The 27,795-nt window shown below is 45.6% G+C and overlaps 2 protein-coding genes across 9 annotated transcripts; one reads left to right on the top strand and one right to left on the bottom strand.

Annotated features, from left to right (window-relative positions):
* Positions 1-149: 149 nt before the first annotated feature.
* LOC106602151 (UPF0462 protein C4orf33 homolog) lies at positions 150-9,642 on the bottom strand. Of its 2 annotated transcripts, none has more exons than XM_045712533.2 (6): positions 9,355-9,642; positions 5,321-5,507; positions 4,461-4,521; positions 4,322-4,373; positions 3,511-3,710; positions 150-1,066 (listed from the first exon to the last, which is right to left on the bottom strand). In XM_045712533.2, exons 2-6 carry the CDS (start codon positions 5,499-5,501, stop codon positions 973-975), a joined length of 588 nt encoding a protein of 195 aa, XP_045568489.1. In that variant the 5' UTR covers positions 5,502-5,507; positions 9,355-9,642; the 3' UTR covers positions 150-972. The 2 variants fall into 2 exon arrangements, with proteins under 2 accessions (XP_045568489.1, XP_045568488.1); XM_045712532.2 differs by having other exon boundaries at positions 9,246-9,376.
* On the top strand, positions 9,518-27,546 carry LOC106602148 (sodium channel and clathrin linker 1). 7 transcript variants are annotated; one of them, XM_082978586.1, is made up of 22 exons: positions 9,518-9,786; positions 10,265-10,310; positions 10,547-10,617; positions 11,312-11,364; positions 13,786-13,858; positions 14,029-14,084; positions 14,183-14,324; positions 16,720-16,842; positions 17,087-17,152; positions 17,736-17,806; positions 18,042-18,132; positions 18,216-18,307; positions 18,441-18,504; positions 18,602-18,715; positions 19,086-19,184; positions 22,712-22,858; positions 24,167-24,309; positions 24,472-24,664; positions 26,014-26,210; positions 26,361-26,439; positions 26,728-26,823; positions 27,223-27,546. In XM_082978586.1, the coding sequence occupies exons 2-22, from the start codon at positions 10,277-10,279 to the stop codon at positions 27,283-27,285; spliced, it is 2,067 nt and encodes a 688-aa protein (XP_082834712.1). In that variant the 5' UTR covers positions 9,518-9,786; positions 10,265-10,276; the 3' UTR covers positions 27,286-27,546. The 7 variants fall into 7 exon arrangements, with proteins under 7 accessions (XP_082834712.1, XP_082834717.1, XP_082834716.1 ...); XM_082978592.1 differs by having other exon boundaries at positions 9,666-9,786; positions 10,554-10,617; XM_082978591.1 differs by lacking the exon at positions 10,265-10,310 and having other exon boundaries at positions 9,541-9,786.
* The last annotated feature ends 249 nt before the right edge of the window (positions 27,547-27,795 follow it).

Genomic DNA, 27,795 nt, shown 5'->3' with positions numbered 1-27,795 from the left:
GTGATTATGTCTGTTTCCTAAGTGTGTGTGTGTGTGTGTGTGTGTGTGTGTGTGTGTGCAAGCGCACGTGCATGTGATGCACATAATATGGAGTGTTCAAGTTGTCTGAACGTGTCAGTGGGAAACACATCAGTGACAATGCTCCATGGGACAGTTTATTTCATGTATTTATTTGGTAGTCTGCAGCCTATCTACGTACATTAACATTCCATAAGCCAACAGCCCTATATGGATCCCAGAAGTAATGACGACCCAAGAGCTCATTTAACATCATTACAAAAAAAAGGCACATATGGCCGTTATCAAATGACTACTAATTATCTCAATGTGTGCATCCCAAATGGCACCCTATTCCCTATGTAGTTAACTACTTTTGAAATGTAGTGCACTAAACAGGGAATAGGATGCCATTTGGGATGCCAGACAATCCATTTTCATTTGCTCAGGAATAATTGAAGCAAAACAGCCTTACTCCAGCTTCAGCACAGTAGAATTGGTCACAATTATGAATTACAGACATATTGGTGTGTGATGATCAATGCATTGCAAGAAACCCTGAATCAAAAGTGTAAACTCGTCATGATAAGCCTTCATCTAATTGAATAACAATGATACTCCCACAATGAATTGGAGGTACCATTGAAAATGATCAAATTCAATCGTCTTTCATTTCAGAAAAAAGGCATAAATCTATAAAACAGAAAGCACAGATATAATAAACTTTGATTCTCACTTTCATTCATAGAAAAATAAAAACTAGAAACCCCTTCATGTGTTTTTTGAACCAGGCCTCTGGCAGTTGGTAAAAGGCTGTTTGAGGTGAGGTGTTAATACTATCTGACAAACTGATAACATATTTCATCCAGTCTGACATTATTAACTAATCAAGATCCATTGTTCCTCCTCCGTGACTTTGGTCGCGCCCGCTGTCATCACGCGTGTGTGTTCCAGTGTGTGTGTTCTCCCGACTCATCACTTTCCCTTCCAGAGATCCGACTCGGGCTGGACCCAGTCCTCTCCCATGATGCTTTGCAGGCGAAAGTCTTGGAAATATTCCAAGAGGTGGCTGCGTCGTGAGAGAGAGAAAAGTGCAATCCGTCAGTTTGGTAACACACACACAATGTGTGAATTTGCGAGATACACGCGCACACACACACATACACAAAGAAACCTGTGAATTTGCATTTAATTTTCTCAGTGTAATAAAACATTGGGCTGACTATTGGAATCTGTCCACTGACAGCTAACACATCTAAGCAATGAATACTTATGCAGTGGTGGAGAGGTGTCTCTGTCACACACACACACACACACACACACACACACACACACACACACACACACACACACACACACACACACACACACACGGAATAGTTATGCTGCAGAGGAGTAGGCTTTATCTCCGTCATCGAAACATATTTTTAAAAGTAGAGTTGGCAGTGTGTGTGTGTGTTTGTATAGAGTTGGCAATGCAGTCTTCTCCTGAAAAATGCTCTGGAAGAGTTTCAGCCTTGAACAATGTGTGTCTTAGGAAGGAAGAGACTGTGTTCTGACTAAAGAAAGGTAGACAGACATGGACCCTCCTTTTCTATAGACAGACATGGACCCTCCTTTTCTATAGACAGACATGGACCCTCCTTTTCTATAGACAGACATGGACCCTCCTTTTCTATAGAGAGTATATACAGTAACTAGAGTCCTCTGACAAAGAAAGGTAGACAGACATGTCTTTATATTTATGTACAGTAGTTACAGAGTCTTCTGACTCAAACTGCGGCTCTGCATCGAAGTGGACGTTGTGGCCCTAAACATATTGATCAATGTTGTAGCAATATTTTGCTCATGACTAATGAGTCATTAGCAACACTTTCACAGTATGTTACATTTATTCAACCAAAAAAAGGCAAGCCGCGAGACAACTGCATACAACCATAATCATCTCACTGATCAGATGGGTCAACACTGTAGGCCTCAATACCATTACTGGTCAGTATTTGATGGGTCAACACTGTAGGCCTCAATACCATTACTGGTCAGTATTTGATGGGTCAACACTGTAGGCCTCAATACCATTACTGGTCAGTATTTGATGGGTCAACACTGTAGGCCTCAATACCATTACTGGTCAGTATTTGATGGGTCAACACTGTAGGCCTCAATACCATTACTGGTCAGTATTTGATGGGTCAACACTGTAGGCCTCAATACCATTACTGATCAGTATTTGATGGGTCAACACTGTAGGCCTCAATACCATTACTGATCAGTATTTGATGGGTCAACACTGTAGGCCTCAATACCATTACTGATCAGTATTTGATGGGTCAACACTGTAGGCCTCAATACCATTACTGGTCAGTATTTGATGGGTCAACACTGTAGGCCTCAATACCATTACTGATCAGTATTTGATGGGTCAACACTGTAGGCCTCAATACCATTACTGATCAGTATTTGATGGGTCAACACTGTAGGCCTCAATACCATTACTGGTCAGTATTTGATGGGTCAACACTGTAGGCCTCAATACCATTAAAGATCAGCACACACTTGCATACCACTTTAATGAAGCTATGCCTTGAGCATGCCTTTTAAGTAGTATGCTAATGTATTAAAATGTTGCACACCTGAATTGTGCAACATTTGCCCATTATTCTTTTCAAAATTCTTCAAGCTCTATCAAGTTGGTTGTTGATCATTGCTAGACAACCATTTCCACTTCATGCCATAGATTTTCAAGCAGATCACTCAGGAACATTCAATGTCTTCTCGGTAAGCAACTCCAGTGTAGATTTGGCCTTGTGTTTCAGGTTATTGTCCTGCTGAAAGGTGAATTCATCTCACAGTGAAAGCAGACTGAACCAGGTTTTTCTCTAGGATGTTGCCTGTGCTTAGCTCCATTCCATTCATTTTTTATACTTAAAAACTCCCCAGTCCTTAATTAACGATTACAAGCATACCCATAACATGATGCAGCCACCATTATGCTTGAACATATGGAGAGTGGTACTCAGTAATGTGTTGTACTGGATTTGTCCCAAACATAACACTTTGTATTCAAGACAAAAGGTTAATTGCCTAGCCATTATTTTTGCAGTATTACTTTAGTGCCTTGTTGCAAACAGGATGCATATCTTTTTAATAGGTTTTATTCTGTCCAGGCTTCTTTCTTTTCACTGTCATTTCGGTTCGTATTGTGGAGTAACTACAATGCTGTTGATCCATCCTCAGTTTTCTCCAATCACAGCCATTGAACTCTGTAACTGTTTTAAAGTCACTATTGGCCTCATGGTGAAATCCCTGAGCGGTTTCCTTCCTCTCGGGCAACTGAGTAAAACATTTCAAATAAATAAAAATACATAATTCCACTTTTACATTATGGGGTATTGTGTGTAGGCCAGTGACACAAAAACTATATTTAATCAATTTTACATTCAGACTAACAAAACAAAATGTGGAAAAAGTCAAGGACTGTGAATACTTTCTGAAGGCAATAAACATACTCACAAGTTGGGCTTCTGTCCCTCCACTAGGTCAGCCTGGGGGACGGGGTAGAGGGACTCGTAGGTACGCCCCGCCCCGGACCCGTGGATGGCGTACGAGTTCATCTTGTTGACATTAGGAGGGAAGTAGCACCAGGGGAGAAGAGCCTCACCCTCCCACCTGTTTCCTGTGATGGTTGCCGTGAACGACAGGGGCAGTTGTTGCTGGAAATAAAAACAAAACAAATGATTTTAAACCAATCTGAACCATTGATGACTGTATCTGTTGGACCCTTAGATTATTTTTAGGGTAAGTGACGAAATAGAGGTAAGTCTATGTGAATATAACTTGATGAAATATATTGGGGCAGAACTAAATATTTATAAGATATGAGTGTAATACATTGTACTGTTCATTCATTCATTCATCCATTCATTCATCCGTTCATCCATCCATCCATTCATTCATCCATCCATCCATCCACCCATTCGGTCATTCATCCATTCAGTCATTCATCCATTCAGTCGGTCATTCATCCATTCAGTCGGTCATTCATCCATTCAGTCGGTCATTCATCCATTCAGTCAGTCATTCATCCATTCAGTCAGTCATTCATCCATTCAGTCATTCATCCATTCAGTCGGTCATTCATCCATTCATTCATCCATTCAGTCAGTCATTCATCCATTCAGTCAGTCATTCATCCATTCAGTTGGTCATTCATCCATTCAGTCGGTCATCCATTCAGTCATTCATCCATTCAGTCGGTCATCCATTCAGTCATTCATCCATTCAGTCATTCATTCATAGGGAGGATGTGATGGTGTTTGCTTACCATGAATGCGTGACCTCTTCCAGAGAGCAGTAACACCAATTGTTGTCCATGTCTGCAACAGAAGAGCAAGAATCAGTGTAGTTGTACTGGAATACCATCAATCAGGTCATCAACTCCTTTAGAAAACGGCTCTACTTACGGACACACTTCCACCTCTAGATAGTTCACAGTAGTACTGTCCAGAAAGAACGCCTCAACCACTGTAGAAAAACAACATAAAATGTGGTATATTATATGCGTTGAAAACCATCTTGTTGTGCCTAGTCGCCTAAAGTAGGATGACTGAAAAAACGTCCACAAACAACATAAAAAATGAGCAAACAACGATACATTCAATATTCAATTCACAATTATTATGGTAGTAATAGTTATGATTATGCAATTACCCCCACGACCAGGACAAACCACCACTGTTCTCTCTCTACCCACCTTCATAGTCCCAGAGGCCAGGGAAGGGCTGTCCTGTTCTCTCTCTACCCACCTTCATAGTCCCAGAGGCCAGGGAAGGGCTGTCCTGTTCGCTCTACCTACCTTCATAGTCCCAGAGGCCAGGGAAGGGCTGTCCTGTTCTCTCTACCTACCTTCATAGTCCCAGAGGCCAGGGAAGGGCTGTCCTGTTCTCTCTCTACCCACCTTCATAGTCCCAGAGGCCAGGGAAGGGCTGACCTGTTCTCTCTACCTACCTTCATAGTCCCAGAGGCCAGGGAAGGGCTGTCCTGTTCTCTCTCTACCCACCTTCATAGTCCCAGAGGCCAGGGAAGGGCTGGCCTGTTCTCTCTCTACCCACCTGTATAGTCCCAGAGGCCAGGGAAGGGCTGTCCTGTTCTCTCTCTACCCACCTTCATAGTCCCAGAGGCCAGGGAAGGGCTGACCTGTTCTCTCTCTACCCACCTTCATAGTCCCAGAGGCCAGGGAAGGGCTGGCCTGTTCTCTCTCTACCCACCTGTATAGTCCCAGAGGCCAGAGAAGGGCTGTCCTGTTATCACTCTCTCTACCCACCTTCATAGTTCCAGAGTCCAGGGAAGGGCTGTCCTGGAGGGCCGGAGGGACCAGGGGGGTTGTTGAAGAAGGGAGCAGACACCTGCATCTTCATCCCTCCATCCCCGGGAGAAAACGTCACCTTCACAGGGTCATGATCCACAGGAAGGCTGTCCCATGTGGTGCTGATCACAAACTCCATCTCAGTCTGTCAGAGAGAACGATTGTTTATGGGTTTTGCTGTTTTGCATTTCCAATGGGATTAGACTATGCTGTGTAAAGACCCACAGCCTAGTCCCAGATCTGTTTGTGATATCATGTTCATTCCCGGGCTTGACAATGAGTGCAGGAGTTGACAGCAACACCAATACTAGGGAAGTCAAACATTCAGACTGCTGCATAGACACTATGGAGGATAAATGGAACAATGGAGGCTAAATTTAACTATGGAGCTTATTATGTAACTCTGGAGGCTAAATGGAACTCTGGAGGCTAAATGGAACTCTGGAGGCTAAATGGAACTCTGGAGGCTAAATGGAACTCTGGAGGCTAAATTGTGTTCGAGAGCATTTCTTTACTCACTCAAATTGTTATATGAGTGAGAACTAGGTGTAATTGTTGCAATAGCTTAGGATTTTGTCATATAGAATTATTTTATATTGTGCTAACTACCCCTAATGTGGACCGTTTGTATTACTATCTTACACAAGACATGTTTGATATTCATGTTCTGTTGGGTAGAAGTGAGGCCAAATGTAAGATCAGAGACATTTTGATAGATGTGTGGCAGAAGAGATGGGACTCTGAGCACAAGGGCCGGCATTTATATGCCTGCCAAAGAAAGGTCGGTGGACCAAGGTTCAAAGGTCAGATTAGGAAGGAAGAGGTGGTGTTTGCTCGATTTCGCCTACACTGAACTCATCATTACATGGTTGGCAAGCATGCGAACGGTTTGTGTCTGGAGTGTATGGTCGATGAGATGGTTGACCATGTGTTGTTATACTGTTGTAAGTATGTTGAAGAGAGGGAGAGATTGAAGTGTAAGGTCATTGAGAATGGATGGGGTTGGGGGGGTTTGGGGGATGGTGGAGGGTCTTTTAGAAGTTAGTGGAGCTCTTTTTTTATTTTGTCAGAAGTACTGAGTTAGGTAGCCTAGTGGTTAGAGAGGCAGGTAGCCTAGTGGTTAGAGAGGCAGGTAGCCTAGTGGTTAGAGAGGCAGGTAGCCTAGTGGTTAGAGAGGCAGGTAGCCTAGTGGTTAGAGAGGCAGGTAGCCTAGTGGTTAGAGAGGAAGGTAGCCTAGTGGTTAGAGAGGCAGGTAGCCTAGTGGTTAGAGAGGCAGGTAGCCTAGTGGTTAGAGAGGCAGGTAGCTTAGTGGTTAGAGAGGCAGGTAGCCTAGTGGTTAGAGAGGCAGGTAGCCTAGTGGTTAGAGAGGCAGGTAGCCTAGTGGTTAGAGAGGCAGGTAGCCTAGTGGTTAGAGAGGCAGGTAGCCTAGTGGTTAGAGAGGCAGGTAGCCTAGTGGTTAGAGAGGCAGGTAGCCAAGTGGTTAGAGAGGCAGGTAGCCTAGTGGTTAGAGAGGCAGGTAGCCTAGTGGTTAGAGGGGCAGGCCTACTGGTTAGAGGGGCAGGTAGCCTAGTGGTTAGAGGGGCAGGTAGCCTAGTGGTTAGAGGGGCAGGTAGCCTAGTGGTTAGAGGGGCAGGTAACCTAGTGGTTAGAGAGGCAGGTAGCCTAGTGGTTAGAGAGGCAGGTAACCTAGTGGTTAGAGAGGCAGGTAGCCTAGTGGTTAGAGAGGCAGGTAGCCTAGTGGTTAGAGAGGCAGGTAGCCTACTGGTTAGAGGGGCAGGTAGCCTAGTGGTTAGAGGGGCAGGTAGCCTAGTGGTTAGAGGGGCAGGTAGCCTAGTGGTTAGAGGGGCAGGTAACCTAGTGGTTAGAGAGGCAGGTAGCCTAGTGGTTAGAGAGGCAGGTAACCTAGTGGTTAGAGAGGCAGGTAGCCTAGTGGTTAGAGAGGCAGGTAGCCTAGTGGTTAGAGGGGCAGGTAGCCTAGTGGTTAGAGAGGCAGGTAGCCTAGTGGTTAGAGAGGCAGGTAGCCTAGTGGTTAGAGAGGCAGGTAGCCTCGTGGTTAGAGAGGCAGGTAGCCTAGTGGTTAGAGGGGCAGGTAGCCTAGTGGTTAGAGAGGCAGGTAGCCTAGTGGTTAGAGAGGCAGGTAGCCAAGTGGTTAGAGAGGCAGGTAGCCTAGTGGTTAGAGGGGCAGGTAGCCTAGTGGTTAGAGAGGCAGGTAGCCTCGTGGTTAGAGCGTTGGGCTAGTAACTGAAGGGTTGCTGGATCAAATCCCCGAGCTGACAAAGTAAAAATCTGTTGTTCTGCCCCTGAACAAGGCAGTTAATCCACTGTTTCTAGGCTGTCATTGTAAATACAAATTTGTTCTTAAGTGACTTGCCTAGTTAAATAAAGCATAAAAACATATATATTTTTTTAAAGGTAGGATTTAGAAATGTGGATCAAACCGTGATTAGGCACAGTAGGTGGCGGCATGCACCTTAAACGTTTGTTTGTGGACCGCCATTATATCATAGAAGAAGAAGTAAACCCCACAGACAGAACAATGAGACATTTCACCGATGTATAAACGTGAAGCATCCGGTTGGCATTTCCACTCACCTCCAAATGGAAGCCCAGTGTCCGGAATACCGGCAATGGGAGAAGAGTGCGCAAGATGGATTTTGGCCGACATTCTGCTAAGTTTCTCATTGATGGAACATTTGATCTAAATACGTTTTTTTTTGTTTCCAAAAATAAAATCTGTTTCGAACAGAGTGGACTTAGTTTTGTAGACTTTACCCTTTGCCAAGGTTTTTGAAAATTGCGTTGTTTAAAGAGTGCAAAGTGGACGTTCCCTAACGAAAATATGCTAGAACGCGGCAGTAGGCTCTCTCTAGTTCGTGCTTTGCTCCGTCCACCTCCTTGCTGTGATTCATTTGCTCCCATTGGAAACGACAGGCTGTTGTCTATCTTGGGTTAGTTATACAAATAGTTGTAAACACTGTCGCACAAGGAGATTAGTTCATACATGGCTACTACATGTTCTCATCTATCGACAGGTCTATGTAGTATACCCAAGTTCGTTTTGGTTTGTCTTTTAGAAGAGAGCAAACGTTACATGTCGCCGCTGTTATTGTCCCGTTCCATTGATTTCTATACAATATCGAGTGATTAATTTGCGCGCATTATTGATTACAGTAGAACAAGCTAATCAATTCTAGTTTAGAATGGCCGTTTGGTAAATGTTGTCGTGTGCAGTTTATAATGTACTAATTTAGCTAAATATAGGTGTGACACGTGTGTAGGGAGTGTTTTTTTTATGTTTGGTCTTCAAATATCACAAACAATTTCAACATATCATGATTATTATTTTGGAAATGTAATAAACGGGTGTTTTGACACTGGGCTATGAATCTAACATCGATGACAACAGGGGCATATTCATCACGCCAATTCTGTTGCAAAACGTTTCTTAAATGGAACGAAACGGAGGGATGAATTTGTCCAATATAAACTGTCGTTCAACTTTGGGAAATGAGTACACCCCTGTTTGCTTCCGTTTGGTTCTTAAACTGTAAATAGTTTGCGTAATGAATACATCCCTTGAAACGTCAACATAATTTCCAATTTATGATTTACGAATAAATTATACTTGTAACATTTCCAACAGGATTGTAATTAATCAAGTAAAAACTACTGAATGAGTACAAAAACGTGCTTCGATTTATTGATTTTGATGACACTACATGAAATATTATTGCCTACTAATACGTCTGAGACCAGGCTACAATGAACCTGCCCTGCACACTGGTGCCAGCATGGTAGACCAAGAGCAGTGTTATTTGTAGTAGCCGCATAAGTATGGCACAATGCAGTAATTTGGAAAACATAAAACTTGTACTAAACTTACCATTTTAAGTTCTGCGCATGTAAGTACATAGATGAAGACAACCGCTTTTAGCGACACCGATGTCCACGATCGGTGCATCATGACTGATAGGAAGGCTAACGTTACTTACTTTGTAAGAGGATGAATCCAGTTGCGCGCTGGTGTGATGGCTATATATTTAGCTTGTTATCAAAATACATACAGTAGCTCATGCCAAAGAGATAAGGCACTTTCTATGGAGTATCAACTTCCTGGTATGATCATATGATGATATATCTTCCCTATCAGATGTTCTTGGGTGGAATAATTACGGAATAGGTGGCACGCAACCCAGTACAACAGTCTCGAAGTACATTTGTTTACATATTGAAATGGCGTTTCATATCTAATCTAGAACTGATTGATGCCAGGTTTAAACTGTGTTCCATGAAATAGGTGGAACTATTTGTATGTTTCTAATGTATGGGGGCAGAATAGGCGGTTGCACTTCTTTTTTGTGATTGGTTTTTCAGACGTGCCCTTCTTTAAATCGACGGCGGAAGGATTATCGAGAAATTAAAAGGTTAGTTTAATTAGTTTGCTTTGGTGTAAAGTTGGAATTGCACATAGCACAATTAATCGTATAGCTTGTAGCCAACATTATTTGGTCAGATTACGTGATATCTGCAAGCGAAAAGCTGTTTTTACCCATCGAAATGTTTGTCGCTCACACGATAACACACAGCAGTCAGTGCCTGCTGACTCGAAATGTGTTTAGCTAGTTACTGTGGCTTGTTAGTTACGCCTAGTAACCCGCCAGCTATCAGTAAACATTAAATAACATCGTTGTTTTTCAGGGTCATGACAAGGGCTCGCCCAGTAAATCAACTATCTTATTCCCCGAATCTTTTGAAAACCACCTGTTGATTGTACACGCCAGTGTTGTGTTTGTAGCAAGCTTGTGGCGTAACTAGCAAGACAGAGGGCATATATGGTATACGGTAGCTATAGCTAGCTATCTAGCTCTTGTTAAGTAATATGTGCGGTCTTTTCTTGTACAGATTCATTGCAAGATGTCCACTGAAGTCGAGTTTTTGCGTGATCAAGGTTAATTGGTTATTCCCTGAATACTAGTTACTAGTCTTGTTGTCATATCCATTCTAGCCATAGCCTACCTGTGATGCAACCAGGAGACTTTTGAAAGAGTCCAGCACAATGTCAAAATTCTCCTGGTTGCATTGCAGCTAGCCACAGCCATACCCTTTTCATAAGCTTTGCATATTATATATACATGTCATTGTTATTGTTTAGCATCTGATTTCATACTGCATTTATCATTGCAGTCCAAAGGCTGAACTCTGCCTTGAGTCACTATCAGGATAGGCACCGCTCTCAAGCCACATCAGCACCACAGGTACTGTAAGGTGTGAAAGGGTTTTGCTGTGATATAGCAATAGTCTATCATTAATCAGTTGTAGACGACACTGCTCAGTGCCAAAAAGATAAACCAATGTTCATTAGCAATGGTCAAACATTAGCTGGTAGCCTAAACTGCAAACCAGTGGTGTAAAATTACTAAAGTATATTTACTTAAGTCGTTTTTTTGGGTATCTGTACTTTACTGTTTCTTTTTTTACTACTTTTACTTTACTACATTCCTAAAGAAAATAATGTACTTTTTACTCCATACATTTTCCCTGACACCCAAAAGTACTCGTTACATTTTGAATGCTTAGTAGCACAGGAAAATGGTCCAATTCACACACTTCTCAAGAGAACATCCCTGGTCATCCCTGCTGCCTCTGATCTGGTGGACTCACTCAACACACATGCTTCGTTTGTAAATGATGTCTGAGTGTTGCAGCGTGACCCTGGCTATCCGTAAATTTAAAGTATTATTTTACCGGGTGACTCACTTTTACTTGAGTCATTTTTCTATTAAGGTATCTTTACTTTTACAATTGGGTACTTTTTCCACCCCTGCTGCACACTGCCAAAAAGATAAAGCACAAAATATGGCCTAGATAATAAAATCCATTAGATTTTGAGTATGAGTTATACTAGGAGGAGTCAGACCTGAGAGCTTTCTAAATGGTCTGTTTCTGCAGGGTGAAGAGGAGACACACACAGAGACCTCAGCCCCCTGGCTGTCAGACCAGAGGTAAGAGAGGAACAACCGAGCCCCGCTGTCACCCGACACTGACATGGCCCTCTTTAGGAACCGAAGCCTATGTCTGTCCCCTAAATGGCACCCTATTCACAAAATAGTGCACTACTTTTCATCAGTGGGCTGCCCATAGGGTTCTGGCCAGAAGTCGTGGAGTAGGGTGTCATACGGAACACAGCCCATGTTCCAGGCTCTTAAAGGTTGTGTTTTGCTGAGGGTTGGCTACCTGTTTCACCACCAGTCTGAAGTAAAGACCAAGGGTCAAAACCAAGATTGACACGACAACAAAATGTCCACTTTTTTCTTCTTGTCACTGCCCTCTTCTTCTAATGATGAGAACAAACAAAAAGATGTCAATGCTGATGATCAGTGTTTTTACTGTTGCAACACTTGACTGTGTATGTTGCGGCTACATATAGTCCAATTTCATTGGACATGGAAGACATCTCTCACCATCCCATCTGGAGACTTTCTACACCCATCTTGCAAAATATGTCGAGCTCAGATCTACAGCACATTCAGATGGAAAGTTAAAATATGATAAACCTCATAACAACAAGTGATACCTGTTCCTAAGACTAGACGTAATAGACAATCACCTGTACTGACCAGGAGACCTTTGAATCTCTAATGTAACAGCGGAGATGTTTTCTCTGTTATCCAGCTACATCTTTATCACAGTTTAAGGGTGATGTTTAAACTCTTGACTGGAAGAAAACCATCAAGTTAAGTTGGTCTATAACTGTTTACATCAGCAGGACTAGTGTTAGCGAAGTTGATGTTTTTGTTGCAAGTTCCTCGGCCATGTGCCTATTCACAATCACAACAGTTTTTAGAAACGTTGTTGTTTATTTGGTGGGTCACTAGACGACATGAACTATTTGAGTCTGAATATCTATATTTGAAAAATGATACAGGTCGGTAGTGTTAAATTAAATATGAAATAAAAAGTTTACTAACAATGACTGTGATTTTTGGTTTTCTTACCCACCTTAGTTGAATGCATTGACTAAGTTGCTCTGGATAAGTGTTTGACAAATAAGCAATAGGTCATTCCAGTCAAATATAGGTGATTCCAGTATTGTGGTTGTGTTCCAGTCTGATGAAGGTGATTCCAGTGTTGTGGTTGTGTTCCAGTCTGATGAAGGTGATTCCAGTGTTGTGGTTGTGTTCCAGTCTGATGAAGGTGATTTCCAGTGTTGTGGTTGTGTTCCAGTCTGATGAAGGTGATTTCCAGTATTGTGGTTGTGTTCCAGTCTGATGAAGGTGATTCCAGTGTTGTGGTTGTGTTCCAGTCTGATGAAGGTGATTCCAGTATTGTGGTTGTGTTCCAGTCTGATGAAGGTGATTTCCAGTATTGTGGTTGTGTTCCAGTCTGATGAAGGTGATTCCAGTGTTGTGGTTGTGTTCCAGTCTGATGAAGGTGATTCCAGTATTGTGGTTGTGTTCCAGTCTGATGAAGGTGATTCCAGTGTTGTGGTTGTGTTCCAGTCTGATGAAGGTGATTCCAGTGTTGTGGTTGTGTTCCAGTCTGATGAAGGTGATTCCAGTGTTGTGGTTGTGTTCCAGTCTGATGAAGGTGATTCCAGTGTTGTGGTTGTGTTCCAGTCTGATGAAGGTGATTCCAGTGTTGTGGTTGTGTTCCAGTCTGATGAAGGTGATTCCAGTATTGTGGTTGTGTTCCAGTCTGATGAAGGTGATTCCAGTGTTGTGGTTGTGTTCCAGTCTGATGAAGGTGATTCCAGTGTTGTGGTTGTGTTCCAGTCTGATGAAGGTGATTCCAGTGTTGTGGTTGTGTTCCAGTCTGATGAAGGTGATTCCAGTGTTGTGGTTGTGTTCCAGTCTGATGAAGGTGATTCCAGTGTTGTGGTTGTGTTCCAGTCTGATGAAGGTGATTCCAGTGTTGTGGTTGTGTTCCAGTCTGATGAAGGTGATTCCAGTGTTGTGGTTGTGTTCCAGTCTGATGAAGGTGATTCCAGTGTTGTGGTTGTGTTCCAGTCTGATGAAGGTGATTCCAGTGTTGTGGTTGTGTTCCAGTCTGATGAAGGTGATTCCAGTCTGATGAAGGTGATTCCAGTATTGTGGTTGTGTTCCAGTCTGATGAAGGTGATTCCAGTATTGTGGTTGTGTTCCAGTCTGATGAAGGTGATTCCAGTGTTGTGGTTGTGTTCCAGTCTGATGAAGGTGATTCCAGTGTTGTGGTTGTGTTCCAGTCTGATGAAGGTGATTCCAGTATTGTGGTTGTGTTCCAGTCTGATGAAGGTGATTCCAGTATTGTGGTTGTGTTCCAGTCTGATGAAGGTGATTCCAGTATTGTGGTTGTGTTCCAGTCTGATGAAGGTGATTCCAGTATTGTGGTTGTGTTCCAGTCTGATGAAGGTGGTTCCAGTATTGTGCTTTGTGGATGTGTTCCAGTATAATGGCTCCTCTCCTATCAGAGTATGACCGTCACATGGATGACATGACTGAACAACTGCAGAGCTACCAGGTGAACATTTGTCCAAATTATCGCTGTTCTGTTTGTTCATTCATCTTTTGGAGTTTGACTACAATAAAATGAAAGGATTGTGCTTTACAATGGAGATATTTTATGATTGTCTACGATATATTTCCAAAGTGACGGACATTTAATCTTTACCTCACACTTTGAACTCCAAGATGCAGATGACTGCCATCAGACTGAAGCTGGACACGGTGGTCAAGGAGAATGAACGGTACTGTTTAAACTTCAGTGCTCAGACCACAGCCTGTTGGTCCCTTTTTACATCAATGAGGGAACTTAATGCTGTGTGTGTTGCCATCTCCCGTCCAGGCTGCATGCCGCGCTGAGGGAGTCCGTAGAGAGGCAGCTGCAGACCCTCCCAGTCAGTACAGGACCAGGGGTGGAGGGGGACACACTGGGGGACGAGGGGCTCATCAGCAACCTTCGAGAACAGATCCAGCTCTCTGTACAGGTTAGTCTAAACACCTCCACGTGTGTGGGATGATATGACGCGTGTGTGTGGGATGATATGACGCGTGTGTGTGGGACGATATGACGCATGTGTGTGGGACGATATGGCATGTGTGTGTTACCTGCATTATATTACACCCTACTGTAAGGCTCTCTGGATTAGAGGAGAGGTCGAACGATTATGATTTTTCAACGCCGATACCGATTATTGGAGGACCAAAAAAAAGCCGATGCCGATTAATCAGCCGATTTTAAAATACTTTTATTTATATATACACACACAACACACAAATAAATAATTTTATTATGATATTTTATTTATATATATATATCTCTATCATAATAATAAAATAAAATATCATAATAATACAATTATTAATTTATTTGTAATAATGACAATTACAACAATACTGAATGAACACTTATTTGAACTTAATATAATACATCAATAAAATCAATTTAGCCTCAAATAAATAATGAAACATGTTCAATTTGGTTTAAATAATGCAAAAACAAAGTGTTGGAGAAGAAAGTAAAAGTGCACTATGTTCCATGTAAAAAAAGCTAACGATTAAGTGCCTTGCTCAGAACATGAGAACATATGAAAGCTGATGGTTCCTTTTAACATGAGTCTTCAATATTCCCAGGTAAGAAGTTTTAGGTTGTAGTTATTATAGGAATTATAGGACTATTTCTCTCTATAAGATGTGTATTTCATATACCTTTGACTATTGGATGTTCTTATAGACACTTTAGTATTGCCAGTGTAACAGTATAGCTTCCGTCCCTCTCCTCGCTCCTACCTGGGCTCGAACCAGGAACACATCGACAACAGCCACACTCGAAGCAGCGTTACCCATGCAGAGCAAGGGGACCAACTACTCCAAGTCTCAGAACGAGTGACGTTTGAAACGCTATTAGCGCGCACCCGCTAACTAGCTAGCCATTTCACATCGGTTACACCAGCCTAATCTTGGGAGTTGATAGGCTTGAAGTCATAAACAGCGCAATGCTTGAAGCTGCTGTCAAAACGCACGAAAGTGCTGTTTGAATGAATGCTTACGAGCCTGCTGGTGCCTACCACCGCTCAGTCAGACTGCTTTATCAAATCATAGACTTCATTATAATATAATAAACACACAGAAATACGAGCCTTAGGTCATTAATATGGTCGAATCCAGAAACTATCATCTCGAAAACAAAACATTTTTTCTTTCAGTGAAATACGGAACCGTTCCATATTTTATCAAACGGGTGGCATCCCTAAGTCTAACTATTCCTGTTACATTGCACAACCTTCAATGTTATGTCATAATTACGTAAAATTCTGGCAAATTAGTTCGCAACGAGCCAGGCGGCCCAAACTGTTGCATATACCCTGACTCTGCGTGCAATGAACGCAAGAGAAGTGACACAATTTCACCTGGTTAATATTGCCTGCTAACCTGGATTTCTTTTAGCTAAATATGCCGGTTTAAAAATATATTCTTCTGTGTATTGATTTTAAGAAAGGCATTGATATTTATGGTTAGGTTCAGTCGTGCAACGATTATGCTTTTTTCGCAAATGCGCTTTTGTTAAATCATCCCCCGTTTGCCGAAGTTGGCTGTCTTTATTAGGAAGAAATAGTCTTCACACTGCATATACCCTGACTCTGTTGCAAGAGGTGACACATTTTCCCTAGTTCAAAGAAATTCATGTTAGCAGGCAATATTAACTAAATATGCAGGTTTAAAAATATATACTTGTGTATTGATTTTAAGAAAGACATTGATGTTTATGGTTAGGTACACATTGGAGCAACGACAGTCCTTTTTCTCGAATGCGCACCGCATCGATTATATGCAACGCAGGACAGGCTAGATAAACTAGTAATATCATCAACCATGTGTAGTTAACTAGTGATATTGATTGATTGTTTTTTATAAGATAAGTTTAATGCTAGCTGGTAACTTACCTTGGCTTCTTACTGCATTCGCGTAACAGGCAGGCTCCTCGTGGAGTGCAATGTAAAGCAGGTGGTTAGAGCGTTGGACTAGTTAAGCGTAAGGTTGCAAGATTGAATCCCCGAGCTGACAAGGTAAATATCTGTCATTCTGCCCCTGAACAAGGCATGTAACCCACCGTTCCTAGGCCGTCATTGAAAATAAGAATGTGTTCTTAACTGACTTGCCTAGTTAAATAAAGGTGTAAAAAAAAAAAAAAAACGATTACCGATTGTTATGAAAACTTGAAATCGGCCCTAATTACTCGGCCATTCCGATTAATCGGTCGACCTCTACTCTGGATGAGACCATATGCTGAGTGACTAAAATGTAGCGTGTATATATTGAAGTGTGTATATATTGAAGTGTGTATATATTGAAGTGTGTATATATTGAAGTGTGTGTGTGTAGGAGCGAGACCAGGCCATGGAGCTGTGGCAGGCCTCAGCCCAGGAGCTGGACCGTTTACAGCAGCTCTACCAGATAACCACCTCTGACGGACAGCTCCATGTTGCCGAGCAACAGCGCCTCAAGGTAGACCTTCTCCCAGTTTGGCCCCCAGAGGGCAGCGATGTTATGGATTTCATCCCTCTCCCATTGAGATCAATGAGTGTAGCTGATCATTGCCGGTTCTAAACCTATGTAATGCTAGAAGTTAGTACATGCTTAGAGTTTTACGTTGTGTCTGTGGTTCAGATTAATTCAATGTCGTTGGCTAAGAGGAAGCATTTTGAGGGTAGTTGTCATTAACCCCGCCCCTTTATTATTTTTGTCATAGGATCAACTGATCCAATTCCAGCAGCACATCCAGAAACTCCAAGTCACCAATCAGAAACTGGAATCTGTAAGTTGCAGCCAATCATTAGGTCACATATATGTGTGTGTAACGTTATAATAGTGTTTCCGATATAGAATGCAGAATATTGGGTCATTGGTAAATAATGAATCTGATTTACACATGACGAGAACACACCAAACACTGACTAGACCAGTCAGTCAGTCAGTCAGTCAGTGGGGCTTAATGCTTGCAGACAGGAAGGAGCCTAATCCATTTGCTCTCCCAGCTTTGCCCCGTGCTTGTTACACACTATCATTCTGACTTCCTTACTCACTTGCCCGCTAACTGGCTTTTCTAGATCGACTGTTACGACAGAGACTTGCCTGTAAACTAATATGACAGTACAGGTTTACCTCACACACACACTTGCCTTCTGCTTCTGGAGAGTAATGTATCCATCTTATACATTTTTAATGAGGAGTGAGGCAAGGGCTTTCCTCTGTTTCTGTCTACCAGTTAGTGCTTCTGTATTGTAGTGTGAGGACTGAGGAGTTGTGTGTGAGATGTGGTGTTTGTGAGAAGTTCTGTGTGTGTGTGTACTGAAGCCATCATGCCTCACCGGCGCGCGTGTCTTTCGTGCCACACTCAGACCAACCAGCAGTTCCTGAAGACGCTGACAGAACAGAGCACTGAGATGGAGGAGCTACGCAACCAGCTCAGGTACACACTACTACAGTTTCAAAATGGCTGCCAATCGTCCCCACTACAGATTACTGCAGATCCAGAATGGCCGCCATTCGTCTCCAGTACAAACTACTGCAGATCCAAAATGGCCTCCTACATTGAGATCCAAAATGGCTCTCAGGAATGTAGCTCTTCAGCTGCTGCACAGCTCAGGCAGTGCTCCTGCAGAGAGCAGGGTTTATTTGTTTCTCTCTTTCCACTCCTGCTGCAGATCGGCCAAAGCAGATCTGAGGATGGCCACAGCCAAGGTGGAGGAGATGACCAAGCTGATGCAGAACATCCAGGACCAGATACAGAGACGGGTAGGGAAACAATAGGGCTTATAGTTCTCGACCGTAGTTTACCATAGCAGAATATAACCTCAGTCCCTTTATTGTGTGTGTAGGAGGACGATGCAGCAGAGGCTCATGGTAGGGAGGAGGCCTCAGATCGAAGACTCCACCATCTCCAGTCAGCCCTCAGTCAGCTGGAGGCCAGGTGAAACACACCTGTAATCCTCACTTCAGTTCCTCTTCCGGACTCTTCCACAGGAGGCTGAGTGCATCTCGCTTCAATTCCTTCTACTTTTTCCTTTTGATAAACTCTTTCTGTCCCCATCTGTCTCCTGCAGGTTGAAGGCAGCTAGTCAGGAGGCAGAGAGTGTACGCAGGGAGCAGGTGGTGTGGGAGAGGCAGGTGGGCAACACTTTAGTTTTTGGCATCCATATTTTAACAAGTATCTACAAGGTCATGTAGCTAAATAGCGCGGTGAATAACGAGGTGTACCCGTCAGGTGGGGGAGTTGCAGGTGCGCTGTGCCTCTCTGGAGGAGGAGCGCTACGAGGCCTTCTCCAAGGTCAGAGACTCCATCCAGCTGGCTGAGGAGGCCTCTCTACAGAAGGACCAGGTACATACAGTCTTCTACTGCTACGGTCTGCTTCTCTGGACACAATCTAACCTCTCTCTGTCTCACCAGGTCAGACAACCCCCTCTCTACCCCTTCCTTCACACACTTCACTCCCCTCTTTGTCTGGTCAGAGACTGTCTGTCATTTAGCATAACTCTGGTGATGATGATGGTATGCATCTCTGTCCTGTCAGAGACTGTCTGTCATTCAGCATAACTCTGGTGATGGTATGTATCTCTGTCTGGTCAGAGACTGTCTGTCATTTAGCATAACTCTGGTGATGATGATGGAATGCATCTCTGTCCTGTCAGAGACTGTCTGTCATTCAGCATAACTCTGGTGATGATGGTGTTATGTATCTCCCTATCAGGCCCTGTTGAGAGAGAAACAGAAATCTGAGGAGCTGGACAAGATGAATGAAGCCATCAGACAACTGATCCAGGATGCTGCCATACGCACCAGGAAAGAGGTGAGTCTCAACTCCTTTTTCAAAATGCTAACCCTAGTCCTCACCTGCAACTGTACCCTAACCCTAGTCCTCACCTGCAACTGTACCCTAACTCTAGTCCTCACCTCCATATGTACCCTAACCCTAGTCCTCACCTCCATATGTACCCTAACCCTAGTCCTCATCTCCATATGTACCCTAACCCTAGTCCTCACTTCCAACTGTACCCTAACCCTAGTTCTCACCTGCAACTGTACCCTAACCCTAGTTCTCACCTGCAACTGTACCCTAACCCTAGTTCTCAACTCCATATGTACCCTAACCCTAGTCCTCACCTCCATATGTACCCTAACCCTAGTCATTACCTCCATATGTACCCTAACCCTAGTCCTCACCTCCATATGTACCCTAACCCTAGTCCTCACCTCCATATGTACCCTAACCCTAGTCCTCACCTCCATATGTACCCTAACCCTAGTCCTCACCTCCATATGTACCCTAACCCTAGTCCTCACCTCCATATGTACCCTAACCCTAGTCCTCACCTCCATATGTACCCTAACCCTAGTCCTCACCTCCATATGTACCCTAACCCTAATCCTCACCTCCATATGTACCCTAGTCCTCACCTCCAACTGTACCCTAACCCTAGTCCTCACCTCCAGCTGTACACTAGTCCTCACTTCCAGCTGTACACTAGTCCTCACTTCCAGCTGTACCCTAGTCCTCACTTCCAGCTGTACCCTAGTCCTCACTTCCAACTGTACCCTAGTCCTCACTTCCAACTGTACCCTAGTCCTCACTTCCAACTGTACCCTAGTCCTCACTTCCAACTGTACCCTAGTCCTCACTTCCAACTGTACCCTAGTCCTCACTTCCAACTGTACCCTAGTCCTCACTTCCAACTGTACCCTAGTCCTCACTTCCAACTGTACCCTAACCCTAGTCCTCACTTCCATATGTACCCTAACTCTAGTCCTCACTTCCAACTGTAGTCCTCACTTCCAACTGTACCCTAGTCCTCACTTCCAACTGTACCCTAGTCCTCACCTCCAGCTGTACCCTAGTCCTCACTTCCAACTGTACCCTAACCCTAGTCCTCACCTCCAGCTGTACCCTAGTCCTCACTTCCATATGTACCCTAACTCTAGTCCTCACCTCCAGCTGTACCCTAGTCCTCACTTCCAACTGTACCCTAACCCTAGTCCTCACCTCCAGCTGTACCCTAGTCCTCACTTCCAACTGTACCCTAACCCTAGTCCTCACCTCCAGCTGTACCCTAGTCCTCACTTCCAACTGTACCCTAGTCCTCACTTCCAACTGTACCCTAGTCCTCACTTCCAACTGTACCCTAGTCCTCACTTCCAACTGTACCCTAGTCCTCACTTCCAACTGTACCCTAGTCCTCACTTCCAACTGTACCCTAGTCCTCACTTCCAACTGTACCCTAGTCCTCACTTCCAACTGTACCCTAGTCCTCACTTCCAACTGTACCCTAACCCTAGTCCTCACTTCCATATGTACCCTAACTCTAGTCCTCACCTCCAGCTGTACCCTAATCCTCACCTCCAACTGTACCCTAGTCCTCACTTCCAACTGTACCCTAACCCTAGTCCTCACCTCCAACTGTACCTTAGTCCTCACTTCCAACTGTACCCTAACCTTAGTCCTCACTTCCAACTGTACCCTAGTCCTCACTTCCATATGTACCCTAACTCTAGTCCTCACCTCCAGCTGTACCCTAGTCCTCACTTCCAACTGTACCCTAACCCTAGTCCTCACCTCCAGCTGTACCCTAGTCCTCACTTCCATATGTACCCTAACCCTAGTCCTCACTTCCAACTGTACCCTAACCCTAGTCCTCACTTCCAACTGTACCCTAACCCTAGTCCTCACTTCCAACTGTACCCTAGTCCTCACTTCCAACTGTACCCTAACCTTAGTCCTCACTTCCAACTGTACCCTAACCCTAGTCCTCACTTCCATATGTACCCTAACTCTAGTCCTCACCTCCAGCTGTACCCTAGTCCTCACTTCCAACTGTACCCTAACCCTAGTCCTCACCTCCAGCTGTACCCTAGTCCTCACTTCCATATGTACCCTAACCCTAGTCCTCACTTCCAACTGTACCCTAACCCTAGTCCTCACTTCCAACTGTACCCTAACCCTAGTCCTCACCTCCAACTGTACCCTAACCCTAGTCCTCACCTCCAGCTGTACCCTAGTCCTCACCTCCAGCTGTACCCTAGCCCTCACTTCCATATGTACCCTAACCCTCACTTCCAACTGTACCCTAACCCTCACTTCCAACTGTACCCTAACCCTAGTCCTCACTTCCAACTGTACCCTAACCCTAGTCCTCACCTCCAACTGTACCCTAACCCTAGTCCCGGCGTCCTGAGCATCCCTCTCTAACCCTAGTCCTGGCGTCCTGAGCCACCCTCTCTAACCATAGTGTTTCATTATCTCCAATACATCACCAGTACACTACTACCTCAACCTGTTAGGCAGCTTCCTCCTGACCACGTTGTCTCTTGATGCTGTGTTCTCGGTAGAGGAACGGAGCTGCTTCCTCCTGACCACGTTGTCTCTTGATGCTGTGTTCTCGGTAGAGGAACGGAGCTGCTTCCTCCTGACCACGTTGTCTCTTGATGCTGTGTTCTCGGTAGAGGGACGGAGCTGCTTCCTCCTGACCACGTTGTCTCTTGATGCTGTGTTCTCGGTAGAGGGACGGAGCTGCTTCCTCCTGACCACGTTGTCTCTTGATGCTGTGTTCTCGGTAGAGGAACGGAGCTGCTTCCTCCTGACCACGTTGTCTCTTGATGCTGTGTTCTCGGTAGAGGAACGGAGCTACTTCCTCCTGACCACGTTGTCTCTTGATGCTGTGTTCTCGGTAGAGGAACAGAGCTGCTTCCTCCTGACCACGTTGTCTCTTGATGCTGTGTTCTCGGTAGAGGGACGGAGCTGCTTCCTCCTGACCACGTTGTCTCTTGATGCTGTGTTCTCGGTAGAGGAACGGGGAAGACCATAAGGACACTGCTGACCTATAAAATGACTAATCTAAATCGAAAACTGGCCCTTACTCTAGCCATAACCAAACCCTTAACCCTAACCTAATTTTAACCAATTCTGAAATGATCTGTTTGCAGCTCAGCAGTGTCCGTATAGTTTTTTTCCTTGAGAAACTCACTGACCTAACTTCTCTGCCTGGCTCTTAACCAGGGAGGGACTGTGATTACCATTCTATTAAAGGCTCTTGATTTAAGATCTAACTCCCCAAGCCTGTTAATGTTAGCCTTCACCAGGCTGTCAGACACAGGTCTAAATCTAGACGTGTCTGGACACTGAAATAGCATAGACTCACAAGCTGCAGTGTGCATTTCAATGTGGTGAAACAAGGGGTGCATCTCTCTGCATTTCCCTTTGAAAAGCGTGACTTACAGAATATAATTGTTTTGTGTAGTGACAGTATACATCCCACATGCTACCTGCTCAATCTGTTGTTCCTTCAGGTGTTATTGACTAGTTCTGGATTGTGTTTCTTTCAGGTGGAGAATGTGCGTAAACAGTGCAACTCACAGATCCATCGGATGGCTGAGGAGTTGTCAGCTCTACAACTGGAGTGTGCAGATAAAGAGTCTCAGATGGAGAGGTCCCTGAGAGAGATGAGGGCAGTGGAGGAGGAACTGGAGAAGGTGAGGAGGGCAGTGGAGGAGGTGAGGAGGGGGAGTGGAGGAGGAACTGGAGAAGGTGAGGAGGGCAGTGGAGGAGGAACTGGAGAAGGTGAGGGGGAGTGGAGGAGGAACTGGAGAAGGTGAGGGGGGGAGTGGAGGAGGAGGACCTGGAGGAGGACCTGGAGAAGGTGAGGGGGGGAGTGGAGGAGGAGGACCTGGAGAAGGTGAGGGGGGGGGGGGTGTGGAGGAGGACCTGGAGAAGGTGAGGAGGGCAGTGGAGGAGGAACTGGAGAAGGTGAGGGGGAGTGGAGGAGGAACTGGAGAAGGTGAGGAGGGCAGTGGAGGAGGAACTGGAGAAGGTGAGGGGGAGTGGAGGAGGAACTGGAGAAGGTGAGGGGGGGAGTGGAGGAGGAGGACCTGGAGGAGGACCTGGAGAAGGTGAGGGGGGGAGTGGAGGAGGAGGACCTGGAGAAGGTGAGGGGGGGGGGGTGTGGAGGAGGACCTGGAGAAGGTGAGGGGGGGGAGTGGAGGAGGAACTGGAGAAGGTGAGGGGGGGAGTGGAGGAGGAACTGGAGAAGGTGAGGGGGGGAGTGGAGGAGGAACTGGAGAAGGTGAGGGGGGGAGTGGAGGAGGAGGACCTGGAGGAGGACCTGGAGAAGGTGAGGGGGGGAGTGGAGGAGGAGGACCTGGAGAAGGTGAGGGGGGGGTGGGGGTGGAGGAGGACCTGGAGAAGGTGAGGGGGGGGAGTGGAGGAGGAACTGGAGAAGGTGAGGGGGGGAGTGGAGGAGGAACTGGAGAAGGTGAGGGGGGGAGTGGAGGAGGAACTGGAGAAGGTGAGGGGGGGAGTGGAGGAGGAACTGGAGAAGGTGAGGGGGGGAGTGGAGGAGGACCTGGAGAAGGTGAGGGGGGGGGAGTGGAGGAGGACCTGGGGAAGGTGAGGGGGGGGGGAGTGGAGGAGGACCTGGAGAAGGTGAGGGGGGGGGAGTGGAGGAGGACCTGGAGAAGGTGAGGGGGGGGGGGGGGGGAGTGGAGGAGGTGAGGGGGGAGTGGAGGAGGAGGACCTGGTGGAGGTGAGGGGGGGAGTGGAGGAGGAGGACCTGGAGGAGGTGAGGGGGGGGAGTGGAGGAGGAGGACCTGGAGGAGGTGAGGGGGGGGAGTGGAGGAGGACCTGGAGGAAGTGAGGTGATTGGGGAAGAAGTCATACTATTGTTTTAGTCTTACCAAACTGGATCGTACATTCCTACAGGTGGTGAAAGAACTTAATAGGGAATGGAGGGTATGAAGCATTATAATGCATTATAACCTGTTCCTATGTCAACTGTACTCCAGGTATATAAGGAGGGTAGAGGAGAGCCAGAGTACAGGAAGATGGAGGCCCTCCACCAGAGGTCTCTGAATGCTGAGAGACTGAAGGATGACATGAACATCACCCTGCAGAGCACACAGAACAAGATGAAGAAAATGGAGATGGAGTGAGACATATTTCTGTGTGCTTAGTCTGAGCTGCTGATCTGAGATCTGTGTTTAGCTATTAAGTGTGTTTTTTTAGGCTGCCTGTTTCATCTGTCTGGACCCGAGTGTATACAGTACTTTGTAATCTAAATGCCCCCTCTCCCTCCCCTTTCCCCCCGCAGCTACAGTGAGGAGTTGTCCCGGTGCCAGGAGGAGGTGCGGCGGCTGCAGGGGTCTCTGTCTGCAGCCAGGGAGGACTGCAGCGGGGTCAGCGAGGAGCGGCTCCAGCTGCAGCAGGAGAACATGCAGCTCCGCAGGGAGATGGAGGAGCTACGCAAGGCTAGCATGATGACCCAGAGGAGAGCTAAGCAGCAGGTGAGACTACCTGGTTAAACACCTTTAAGACTAGACTGGATGCAGTATGAACGGGAGGGATCAGGATAGAGACCAACTATGCAAGGCTTTGCTGCTCGCACAGAGATGGGCAAAACAGCACGTAAGACCAGTCTGTTGAGGTAAACATCTGATAGCACCAGTCTGTAGAGCACAGATAAGAGCTATATGACATTTGAGAGATGGTGAGCCAATGAGAGGTAAAGGAAAACCAGACCACCGGTCAGAGAGAGTGGGAGATGAGGAGGGATACAGGTCTAGCAGGTTGAGGAAGGTGGGAGATGAGGAGGGATACAGGTCTAGCAGGTAGATGAGGGATAGTGGTCTAGCAGGTAGAGGAAGGTGGCAGATGAGGAGGGATACAGGTCTAGCAGGTTGAGGAAGGTGGGAGATGAGGAGGGATACAGGTCTAGCAGGTAGGAGGAAGGTGGGAGATGAGGAGGGATACAGGTCTAGCAGGTAGAGAGGAAGGTGGGAGATGAGGAGGGATACAGGTCTAGCAGGTAGAGGAAGGTGGGAGATGAGGGATAGTGGTCTAGCAGGTAGAGAGGAAGGTGGGAGATGAGGAGGGATACAGGTCTAGCAGGTAGAGGAAGGTGGGAGATGAGGAGGGATACAGGTCTAGCAGGTAGAGGAAGGTGGGAGATGAGGAGGGATACAGGTCTAGCAGGTAGAGGAAGGTGGGAGATGAGGAGGGATACAGGTCTAGCAGGTAGAGGAAGGTGGGAGATGAGGAGGGATACAGGTCTAGCAGGTAGAGGAAGGTGGGAGATGAGGAGGGATACAGGTCTAGCAGGTAGAGAGGAAGGTGGGAGATGAGGAGGGATACAGGTCTAGCAGGTAGAGGAAGGTGGGAGATGAGGAGGGATACAGGTCTAGCAGGTAGAGAGGAAGGTGGGAGATGAGGAGGGATACAGGTCTAGCAGGTAGAGAGGAAGGTGGAGAGATGAGGAGGGATACAGGTCTAGCAGGTAGAAGAAGGTGGGAGATGAGGGATAGTGGTCTAGCAGGTAGAGAGGAAGGTGGGAGATGAGGAGGGATACAGGTCTAGCAGGTTGAGAGGAAGGTGGGAGATGAGGAGGGATACAGGTCTAGCAGGTAGAGGAAGGTGGGAGATGAGGAGGGATACAGGTCTAGCAGGTAGAGAGGAAGGTGGGAGATGAGGAGGGATACAGGTCTAGCAGGTAGAGAGGAAGGTGGAAGATGAGGGATACAGGTCTAGCAGGTAGAGAGGAAGGTGAAAACAAGATGAGGGTTAAACTGGTGGGTAGGTCAAGTCGGAGACACTCACAAACGCACACCCACCCTCACTTCCCCCCTTCTCTCCCCAGGTTTCCCAGATGGAGCAGGAGTATTCCCTAAAGGAGCAGGGTCTGGATGCCCGGGTCAGGGAGCTGGAGGAAAGCAGTAGGAGCTCCAGTGCTGAGCTGACCCGCCTCCTCTCTGCCCAGCAGAAGACCAGCCAGCGCTGGAAGGAGGAGGCCAAGACCCTCACCCTGACCTTCCACACCAAACTCACCAGCCTCAAGTTAGTTCAATGTACTGGGTACACCTGGGCGTATCTGACCAGTAAACTGTGATTTGAAGTTCTTACTGACACCCCACCGTAATAGCCCAGTGTCCAGTATGTGTTTGATGATTGGTCGCTTACAACTATAACAAGGTCTGTTGGTTTCAGGGGTGAGCTGAATCGACAGAAGCAACGTTGTCAGGAACTGGAGATCCAGCTGGTGACTGACCACGAGACCATAGTAGAGGTGATTCTAACACACACACACACACACACACACATACATACACCCATACATACATATATATATACATACATACATACATACATACCATTTTATAGAAGATAAAAAAGGAACACAGACAATTGTTCAACTTACGTGAATTCAACACACTACTCACATCTTGTAACCAATAGCAACCTGCATCATAATTCATATAATGAGGAAATGTGATGTCACTGTATTGTTGCTGGGTCCAGTAGGGAATGAAGTGTCTCTAATGTTGTGGTTGAAATGTGTCATATTGTTGTCTAGTACGAGAGGCAGATGGCAGAGTATCAGGAGAAGAACAGTCGTCTCCAGAGGCGTTTGACTCAGGCAGAACAGAAGGCAACTACAGCATCACAACAGGTACTAGGGGTCTTACACTGGGGCCAGGGAGAGGCGCACATTGATGATGTCAGCTCAGTTGTCTGATATCCACACAGGGTCATATTTATTGGGCACACTGAAGTAAAACAGTTAAAAAAACGTTGTGCAACAGAAACTAAAAGGGAGTTATTGGACATGTGTAGGTAGCCCCTCCCTGTTTTAGTCAGTGTTACTTAGTTTGGTGTCTAGTGAATAGGACCCTGGATCTTATTGAGATGCAGTACTGGAACGCTGCAGAGCTAGAAACGACGTGTCTCCTGTCTGTTCTACATGATGCATTCCACATGGAAACCATCTTTGAAGAAGCCCTGATACTGAGAGGACCTCATTGGCTTTGACTGTTTCTAACACACCCATTTTTCTGTCTTTCTCTTTCAGCTGAGTATAATGACGTCACAGAGAAGGAAAACGTCGTCCATGGCAGACCTGGAGTCTCTATAGCGGTGTGCCGGGATGGGACTTAAGGGTTTTGGGCACTTGTCCGCTGTGCCATACGATATTTAAAAATATAACATTTCACTTGCCGTTGGGCTAGTTGGCCACAATTTCTACTAGCCAGTCTGAAATGTACTAGCATCGGGCTAGCTTCATTTCCATCCCTGACTGTGTGCATTGCCAACCATTTCTACAGAAATGCCAATGTCTGTTATGGATTTATACCATTTACTGTGATGTCTGTTATTAAAATATATTTAAATTATCTTTCTGGTGTGTTTTATTGTCATTGTTGGGAAATTAGGAAATATTTTTGTGGTGTAACTTTCTGTGGTCATTGTTTTGGGAAATATTAAAATACATTTTCTTGGGTGTTGTCATTGTAATATTCACTTTCTGTGATCATTGTTGGGAAGTATTTAAATCCACCTTTCTGTGGTGGGATAAATTAACTAAATTAATTCACTGGTTCTTTTGGTCATGTTTAATTTGTGTGTGGTTGAGTGACTCTCTCCA

This window comes from Salmo salar, chromosome 08 (genome assembly GCF_965601325.2).
Source record: "Salmo salar chromosome 08, fSalSal1, whole genome shotgun sequence".
Classification (NCBI taxonomy): domain Eukaryota; kingdom Metazoa; phylum Chordata; class Actinopteri; order Salmoniformes; family Salmonidae; genus Salmo; species Salmo salar.
Note: the sequence above shows the minus strand (reverse complement) of the source record. Positions and strands in the feature narration are given on the sequence as shown.

Excerpts from the sequence above, each read along its gene's own strand:
- LOC106602148 (XM_082978586.1), top strand. The coding sequence starts at position 10,277 with ATGTCCACTGAAGTCGAGTTTTTGCGTGATCAAG. Across the intron at positions 18,716-19,085 it reads CCTCTCTACAGAAGGACCAG|GCCCTGTTGAGAGAGAAACA; the intron begins GTACATACAGTC and ends TCTCCCTATCAG. Across the intron at positions 24,310-24,471 it reads ATGAAGAAAATGGAGATGGA|CTACAGTGAGGAGTTGTCCC; the intron begins GTGAGACATATT and ends TTCCCCCCGCAG.
- LOC106602151 (XM_045712532.2), bottom strand. The coding sequence starts at position 9,326 with ATGATGCACCGATCGTGGACATCGGTGTCGCTAAAAGCGGTTGTCTTC. Across the intron at positions 4,522-5,320 it reads TGGACTCTGGAACTATGAAG|TGGTTGAGGCGTTCTTTCTG; the intron begins GTGGGTAGAGAG and ends GTTTTTCTACAG. Across the intron at positions 1,067-3,510 it reads GAGGGACAGAAGCCCAACTT|CCACCTCTTGGAATATTTCC; the intron begins GTGAGTATGTTT and ends CTCACGACGCAG.